The sequence below is a fragment of the Penaeus japonicus genome, unplaced genomic scaffold, assembly GCF_977035675.1.
Source record: "Penaeus japonicus unplaced genomic scaffold, GWHDUDI00000001_assembly GWHDUDI00000009, whole genome shotgun sequence".
Classification (NCBI taxonomy): Eukaryota; Metazoa; Arthropoda; class Malacostraca; order Decapoda; family Penaeidae; genus Penaeus; species Penaeus japonicus.
In genome coordinates this window covers 24,278,002-24,288,001 of record NW_028234411.1, presented here as the reverse complement: position 1 = coordinate 24,288,001, position 10,000 = coordinate 24,278,002, and the positions used below count along the sequence as shown (strand labels likewise).

The following is a 10,000-nucleotide window of genomic DNA, read 5'->3' as shown; positions in this document are numbered from 1 at the left end:
AATGATGATAGTGATAATGATATTAATGTTCAATGATAATGATAATGATCTCAGTAATAGTGGTGATAATAACAATGATAATGATAATAGTGATGATGATGATAATCATAGTATTAATGATGATATCTATAAGAATGATATTAATGATTATAAGGACGATGGTAACAATGACAACAACAATGATATATATATATATATACATATATATATATATATATATATATATATATATATATATATATGTATATATATATATATATATATATATATATATATATATATATATATATATACATATATATTTATTTATTTACTATTCCTCGTTCATGACTTAAGGTAGAGCCAAACAAAACTGTGAGAACTGTGCTAAAAATAGGTGTACGGGCTGTTTGCTACTCCAAAGAAAGACACGAACGGAGATTGCTTGAGACTCATATATTTTTTTCCTTTGTGTGTGTATGTGTGTGTGTGTGCGTGTCTGTGCATGTGTGTATGTATGTGTGTGTGTGTATATATGTATATATATATATATATACACATATATACATATATGTGTGTGTGTGTGTGTGTGTACGCGTGAGTGAGTGTGTGTGTTATGTGTGTATATATTTATAAATGCACACACACACACATAAATGTATATATATACATATATATATGTATATATATTATACATATATACATATACATACACATGTATATACATATATGTATATATATTATGGATACATATATATATATATATATATATATATATATATATATATATATATATATAATACATGTATATGTATGTGTATGTATATAACCATACATACATACACGCACATATTTATGTACTATCATAAGCATCATCATCATTATATTACTGGAGGCACAAAATAACCGTATGGCATAGGAAAATGATCGGCATGTTCACAAGCAAGAAACGTCTACAAAATCGGTGCATTAAATTAGTAACTCAGTTTGATAAAGAATCGTTTACAAGCAGCTATATGCCCTACAATAGTTTGCGTTTTAACAAAAAAAAGTTAATATTCTGGACGGAAACTCCACGTGCAAAATGCGGTATTATTTTTAGACACATGAACCTTCTAATAACTAACGTTACACTCGGACACATCCTAATTAATGAACAGTATAAAAAGTAAAAGTTCTTAAGTAGTTGAGGTAGGTTCTAATCTTAAATTTATATCAAGTCTAGAATATTCTCGATAAGATTTGTTCGTACGCTCTCGTACCTTCTTTTTTTATTTCCTTGTATCTTGGCTTTGGCTTCAGCTTGCAGTGTATACAAGTATGTCATATTGTATTCTACATTTCTAAAACATATTACTCATAGGATAATATTAAGTAAGATTAATTTTAATGTATGACTAAGAGAATAGATTAGAGTTACGTAAGAGATAAATCGAACTATATATAGTAAAGCAAGGTGCGGCACAACCAAACGGACGGAGCTAACCCATGTTTTCATCAGTGAGAAGTCCAGAAAAAGAAGGTTCAGACGGTTTCTATTTTCTCGTGTGATTTCCTGACTAACTTTTCGTGTCAGAGGAAAGATAAATAAAAAATCAAGTGTTTTGCCGACTAAATTCTTCGCTAAGTAACTTTTTAAATGACGATGGCCACGTTACAGTGCTACAATAAAGGATGTGGACTGAAGTTCAACCCTGATGAGAATAATGATGGTAAGTGAAGGGAATTTCCGTATTTCTGAAGAAATAAATAATCCATTTTATTTTTGTTTGAGTAAATTTGTCAGTTCCTACCCAAAGTCTCAATTTGACAGGCGTAGAGGATCTAGAATGACTTACTAAGAATTATTGTGTCCGTGTCAACCGTAACCTACCGGCAAACCCTAAACAAACGTAACCGTGGGTTGTTTGCCACAATGCATTCACGTGCTTGCATATTGAGCTTAAACGAAGACTGTGATTCGAAGGTAGAGGTGTGGGATTGCATGTGTATTTTTGACCAGTCACAGTATTGCTGAATGTGTCGATATGTGAACTTTTATAAGTGGTTGTAAGTTAACTTATTTTACACAGGTTATTTGGTTGCTCCAAACTATAGTGTTGTTTTATGTGTTGTGTATGGCCATTTCATCATTTATTTTCTCAATATCTGTGTTCCTATTCTCGATAAGAACCAGATAAATCAAACTAATATTCACCCCCATCTCTGGCCTCAAGAGATGAAATGTCCTCTTGCTTATTGCTTGCTTGTTATTGTGTTTGATCTGGGATTTATTTGTAGTCTGTCAAGTAAGAGAATAGTTGGGAATATTGTTCTTTATTTGTATGTACATATGATTATGTTTGACAGTACAATATAAATGTGCTATATTTTGGAATACGTATTTGTAAATTACTTTCCCTTCGTTACATTCAGTTCAGTTAGTTAGCATATCCCATGTCAACCTTTTGTCTTGTGGAATATTTGTTAATGAAATTACAATTGTTGAATTATACTAAGCTGTTCTTATAAGCTTTTACATAAGGAAATTACCATAAGGGAAATAAAAGTATTCCAAGGAGAAACAAAGAATTACATTTGACTGACCTTCCTTAATAATCATGTTCCATTCGGCTATAGTTAATGCATTGTTATTTTTTGTGTTATAGTTAATACATTGTTATTTTTTGTGTTATAGTTAATTGTGTATTATTAGTCAATGATGTAGAACATGATCAGATACATTCTTTTATTCAAGGAATAGTCTTCTATTTTCTTTTTCTAATAATCCTCTAATGATTTTCTTTGATAATGTATTATGATAATTAATGTAAAGATAATTTATGTATCTGATATACAGTGTACCCATTGTATTTTGCATAAAAAAAAAATATAGGAAAGATAGGTTTTTCTTAAATAACATGCTCAGGGGTCTCAGAAAATATAGCCATATCCTTGTATCTCTAATCCCTAAACACCCAAGTGGCTATAGATAGCCATAGTACCCAAAAAAACAAGGGCCCATTTAGTCACACCCTCCTTTCTTGTCTATATCCTTCAAAGGAGCCTTTATGAACTGCTGAGATTGTACATAGATGAGCATAGAATGATCCCCTTATAAATTATGTCCATACTATTTATGAAAGAACTGTATGCATTCCAAAGTTGCAACAATAAATCCATGCAGTGACATGAGTGGTAAAGTCACAGGTTTGCTTATCACTAACCATCAGTTATGAAAGTTGTTAGGATTAGTCTTAACTTCCCATTCTTCACTTCTACAAAGATACTCACATACTCACCCCAAACTCATCCAATTAAACTATCTCCCTGCACTTGTGGAACTAGGGCATCATACCAAATGCTAATTGGTATAACTTTGCTAATATATCATATATAAACTCACATATCAAACCATAAGTCTAGAAATAATAGAAAACACACATCATAAGATGCCCTGCTCGGGCTGAACTTCTTAAGATGTGGCTGGTCTCAGAAGGTTGTTAAGGAAGCTACCACACTTACCACACCTCCTTAGGCACCCTCCCTAAGTATTTCACCACCAACATCTGCTTTGTTTGAAATATTATAGCAATACAAATGATGATTTTGAAATCAGTATAAGATTGCCTTTCATATAAGCTTATACAAAGTGTTGTATTTTGACTTTCAATTTGTTCTAGACAGGGGCCTGGGGTGTCTAAGGGTTAAAACTTGAAGAGTTATAGGAAATTAGTGTTACATTGCATAAAATAAACCAAAGCAAATGCATTAATTCTTTAGGCAATTGATGGCATTGCAATTTATCCCTAAAAAAAGGTTTTGAACATGCTTTCCTATTGGCAAAAGATATTTGTAAATTTTAATTGTTCCAATGCAATTTATTATTATTAGTTATTATATATTTATTGTTTTTAAACTTACTGATACATTAATGCTTCAGTATTCCACCATTGTATTTCTGCTGTAATGGCTAGCTACTAAAAAGTTTATTTAAGACTGCAGATATTGATAACAAAAGATTCATTCCTGTATCTTTATCATTATCTATTTATCTCACTGAGAGAAAGGGACATTATTAAAGAATTGAAGATTTAAGCATTGATGTTTAGAAAAAATAACAATAGTTATGATATTAATAAGGATATTGATGATAGTAATGATAATGACAAAAAATGATTAATGTTGCTTGTAGCTGACTATGTAGATGTGAGGGGTATACGGTATTGCCATAACTCCCATTTAGGGGTTAATGATAATGCAAATGCATTTGTGAATACTTTTGTTCTATCAGCAGTCATGGGCTCACTATTTTCTTGGGATTTAGACCTATAGTATATTCAGTTTGATATTAATGTCAATTCTGTGAATATTCAAAAGCAGCAGTAAGTAAACATATGTAGATACATGTCAGTATGTCAACATAGTTGTGAGTTCAGTTTATACCAATGTGTCTGTTTATTTTTACTTACCTTCCATGAGACAGACAGACAGACGGACAAAAAGAAAAAAGTTCTTTACACACTCATCTTAGGCACCTGGTCTACAGTAATCAGTTCCAAAGAACAGTTCATCTGAAGCAATGTTCTCACAATTTCAGAGGCCTGCCAGTACCACCCAGGGGCCCCAATCTTCCATGATGCTTACAAAGGCTGGTCCTGCTGTAACAAGAGAAGCACAGACTTCACCACATTCCTAAATACCAAAGTGAGTGCTCTTGACTTTGTGTGTTTCTCTATATGTTATGAGTTGTGTTTTTATTTTTCTTAATTTGATGTTTATCATTGGCATCATAATCATTCCATTGAATTTTTATTACTATTATTATTGTTGTTATTATCATATTTTTATTGTTAGCATTGCTATTATCATATAATTATTATTATTATTATTATTATTATTATTATTATTGATAGTAATGGTAGTAGTAATAATATAATTATCATTATTTTTCACTTTATTTCTTTTATTTTTCACTCAAACTTTTGGTAAGTGTTACTTGTCATTTGTTTTCAAATTTTCTTTGGAGATATGATCTGTGCCCTAAGGGTAGCCCTAATGCATAACCGCAAACCTTCCAGGGATGTGCCAAAGGGCAGCACAATCCCGAGAAACCAGTGGAGCAGGAGAAGCCCAAAATCGACCCATCCACCAAGGACGAGGTCATCACCGTCGAGTCGCGTAAGGACGTTCCTGCTCTCCCAAGACCTCCCTTTGAGACCCCAACGTCACGCCTCCCCGTCACAGTCTCCCAGTCATTACGGCAGGTATGAAAGGATTATTTTAATGTATTCATTTTTACGATTGGTGCTCAGAGAAACCTTGGAAAATGGGATTGGGGTTTCAGTTGTCTGTGTTAAGTTTGTTGATTTATTTGGGGTGAATTTAACCCATTCGCGCCGGTTGACGTGCTGACACGTGGTCGAAAAAAGCCCCGGACCCGGGTGACGTCCTGGCACGTGCTACATTTTCGGCCCGCGCGCCGGGAGGCCAGTAGCGACGTGCTGAAACGTCCGCATTAGAATGATAGATTATTCTTAGTACAATTCGATTTTCATACTTGATTTGTCTTAGCTACTTTAGTTTATCCTTCTAAATAGTAGAAAATGGGATATAACGTAATATGAATGACGTCAAAGGTACATACGTAATCTTGAGTACGGCATGGTGATTTCTGTTTCTGATTTGTTGAATATGATGATCTGAGTCGAAAGACTATCGTAAAATCAATTGTAATTGGCCGAGGAATAAAAAAAGAAAAAAAAAAAAAATTATATAACATCTTTTTGTTGCCCCACTAAAAGAAAATGACACTTGAAAAAACATTGCTGTTACTTGCATTCACTTGTATGCACATGTATGGTTGTTCATATTCTCTTTCTTTTCTTTTAGGAAGAAAAAAAAAATTGAAAAAAAAAACTATGTTTGTTACCTCACTAGAAGAATGCTTCCACTTCCCATTGGTATTACAACATAGGAGTAAAGAATATGGAAAAAGTTCAATAGAATAACACTAAAAAAACAGTGCTATAACATCTTTTTCGACTGATATACATCCTCTGAACATAGCACTACTTTCTACACATGACTACACTTTAGACGCAATCACGCAAACCATAAGGATAGGGTGGGTGAAAAACGCTCTGCGAGCATCAGAGCGACCGCGCGCAGCGGGAAAACACCCCGGCACGAACGGTTGCGCGCTTGAAATCTTCCCGGCGTTATCGGGAGTAGGCGAAATTCCGCCCCGGCGTGAATGGGTTAAGTGTTTAATCCATTAACTCAATGGTGCAGGAAACAATTGGGGTGTACAAGCTGCTGCAGTAGGATTGAAGTTACCCATTTGAGATAAAAATTAGAAGTGCAGCAGTGATATTCTTGTGGTGCTTCTTTCCCCCATGTCTTTGATTCTAGGCAAGCAGATAATTAATTCACAATAAAAGGATAGAATAGCAAGGCTTAGATTAACTTTGGAAAGTTTTAGCTTAAGAACTATTTCCTTCAGAGCCTTAAAACCATGCATATATAGTGCAGAGAATAGAGCAGCCTCAGCTGTTATGGCAGATATAAGTGCCATCTGACTTTGGACTTACCCACACCAGGGCAAACCCAAGGGGTTGCATTGTTTTTTCTCTGAAATTAACTTAATCTTAATCTTATATATTCATACATTTCATTTATTTGATTGTAAGACAGTTCTTTCTTGTTCTTCTCTTCTCCATAGGCTTTAGAAAAGAAAGCAAAAGAAGAAAGCGCTGCAGATGATGATGAGGAGGAAGAGATTGAGCAATCTGTTGATGGTGTGAGGATGGGCGAGAGCTGCAAAAATAACGGGTGTAAAGGGGTAAGTTGTTTGTGCACTTTCGTAGTTTGAACAAGGGGAAATGATGGGATTCTAGAACACTCAAATGAGAGTTCATACAAATAATATAAGGAAATGTCCATTATTGAGTATTCAGTATATTTTAAGAATTGGTGAGTGTTGCAAAGTTGTAAAGAGATACCCTTTTGGTAATGTCACAGTTTGGATAAGGAATGCTGAGAATTTAGAGCATCTTAATTGGGACATTGCAAAGAAAACAGGTTTCTTAAAGTTTATTCTCTCAAGTTGCTTTTTGTTTTTTCAGGAGTACGAAGGCGAGCATAGCAACCTAGAACTGTGCAGGTACCACCCTGGAGTTCCTGTGTTCCATGAGGGCCTTAAGTACTGGAGCTGCTGCAAGAAAAAGTCCACAGATTTTTCTGAGTTCTTGGAACAAGCTGGCTGCTCCACTGGCCACCACTGTTGGGTTAAGACGGTGAGTTATGTGGAACCTCTTTCTTGTGCTGTATTTCTTATTTGGATTGAATTGATTTGAAGATTGCTTGTGTAATATTTGTCTATGATTATTTGATTCATTATAGAATGAGTCTAAGGCTATCATCTATTTTGGAAAGAAATTAAAATTATGGGGAAGAAATATTTGGTTTTCATTCTTTAAAAACTTACTATCATCTTGACCTTTATGCTTACATATATATATTTATATTTTTTTTTTTTTCTCACTCTGTTTCTATTAGGAAGCAAGAAAAGTTGCCTCCTGTCGCTACGATTGGCACCAGACTGGCACTCATGTTATTGTGTCAGTTTATGCCAAACTCTCTGTACCTGCTACCACATATGTAGAGGTGAACCCAATCAGACTCAAGACGTATATTGTCTTTGGGGGAGACAATCTATTTGAATTGGATCTTGAGCTGCAGGGGGTGAGTATGCTGGACTGGGTTTTTAGAAATCTCAGCATTTCTTTTCTTTATTTATTTCTTTTCCCGTTTTCTAAACTTATATTCAATGATAATATAAATTTGATATGTGAATACGTTGCTATATATTTATTTTTTTTTACTTACCTAACACATTCAATTATGATAAGTTCATGGACTTTTAATTTTGATATAAGAATATGTGTTTTATGGTGGAATTTTTCTTCTTCAGCTCATTGATCCGAGTCAGAGCAATGTAACCTTGGCAGCTTCAAAGGTAGAGATTAAACTCAGGAAAGGAGAACCGAAGAGCTGGAAGAACCTGTACATTGAGCGAGAACAACCCTCGGACAACAAGACAGACGATGAGAAAGCGGAGGAGGTCGAGATGGAAGAGCGGGTCGATGCCATCGATCTGAGTGACATTTGAAAGTAGTCTTTTTGAGAATTGCTTCTGGACTTTTTAAAAAGCTGGTGTTTACAGCATATGATGTGCAATTAGGTGAAGCTGACCACTCGTTTTATTTTGAATGATATTTCAGAGATGGCAACTTCTTAAACATACGTTTCTATGCTGACATTGGAAAGAGTTTTAAAAGATGTTTAAAAAAGAGGAAGAACAGAAACTTTATTACAGGGTACTGGAGAGTTCTACCATGGAGTATCAAGATTCATAGTTAACGAGACAGCTAAACTGAGATTGATACTTAGGCTTTTTCTTGGTAAGCAAGCATAAATCAAAATTGTGCATAGATATTCATGAGAGTGACAGGAGACATAGTGACAGGAGATTTTGGCTGGTTGTCAACATTGCTCTATATTCATTGGTTTTTGAAGCTTTAGTGAAGAGCTGGAGGGAGCTCAGTGTGCACATGGCAGATATTTTTTATTGTTTGGTACTTGTATAGTAGTAATCATGAAAGTTTGGTTCATATAGAATTACTCATATTTAATATGTAAAGGTAATTGGTTACTCGAAATCATGCACAAATATCAAGAAGGAAGAACAACATGGTAGTATTTAATATGGGTAAAAAATCTGTTTTTGTTCTTTTAGTTGGGAATTTCAAAGTAGAGCATGAAGGCTGTTACAGACTTATAAGTATGTGTGAATTAAATTATGATGATGCTTTTTTTATGTTGATGACTTTGTGATTGATGTTATGTCTGACATGAAGGAGTGCTTTAACAATTTGTTGTGAATGAAGTGTCAAAGAATACAAGTGTAGTGATGTGTAATTTACTTTTGGTTTACATACCAAATAAAAGTCACAATTAAATTGTATTATGAGTTTTGATTTGTAAAGTTTTAAAAACTTGATTCTATGAACTCTGCAGGTTAGTGTAATCTGTCAGACTAAGGGATCTTGTTAGAAAATACATGTGTTTAAGCCTAATCCATTTTTTTCAATCTCTTGGTTCCCCAAAATAAAGTTGCAAATGGTTCCACAAACTGATGTCTCCACGAAGGATTTTTGCACAGCTAATTATCTTGAATTTACAACGAAAGTCAAGGAGAAAATATGAATTGATATTCCAAGTGCAAAACTGTACTTAAATACCTTAGATTTTGTATTTTTATTTCTAGAATTAATTTCTAATGTGCTATAGATACATAACACTATCTGTATGGAGACAGAAATTACAAAACAGCTGATGATATTATGAGCTTTTTTTTCTCCTTCACCAAGATTCAACATTGTATCTAGAAAATAAATTGCAGTTTTCTTGTTACCTTGGAAAAAGGAAAATATGAGCATAATTGTTGATTATACATATATATATATATATATATATATATATATATATATATATTATATATATATATATATAATATATATAAATATAATATATATATATATATATATATATATATATATATATATATATATATATATATATAATATATATATAAATATATATATATATATATATATATATATATATATATATTATATATATATATATATATATATATATATATATATATATATATATGAGAGAGATAAATATTCTAGTAATGGTCAGAAGCCTTAATGACATATGGATTGAAATTGGCTTCTTCCAGTAATTCAGACCAAAATATATTTGTGAAAATAAAGAAGCAATAATCTGATATTCAATGGAAAATTGGATAACTGCCCATAAAACTGTTATATGGAAAACTGGCAAAGATTTATGACTGGTTGGTAAAGAGATGTCATGCACCCATGGCTGTAGTAATTTATGGAAATATTTATTTAAGCCTTTTTGAGGGGATGAAAATATAAGGGAAACGTAGACATTTTATCTTGATTAT

General features: G+C 33.0%; 1 protein-coding gene across 1 annotated transcript; it reads left to right on the top strand.

Moving 5' to 3' along the window:
* The first annotated feature begins 1,455 nt into the window (after positions 1–1,455).
* On the top strand, positions 1,456–9,363 carry mora (cysteine and histidine rich domain containing protein). Its single transcript, XM_043025164.2, has 7 exons — positions 1,456–1,691; positions 4,559–4,665; positions 5,040–5,225; positions 6,683–6,802; positions 7,086–7,256; positions 7,519–7,704; positions 7,934–9,363. Exons 1-7 carry the CDS (start codon positions 1,619–1,621, stop codon positions 8,129–8,131), a joined length of 1,041 nt encoding a protein of 346 aa, XP_042881098.1. The 5' UTR covers positions 1,456–1,618; the 3' UTR covers positions 8,132–9,363.
* Positions 9,364–10,000: the final 637 nt, after the last annotated feature.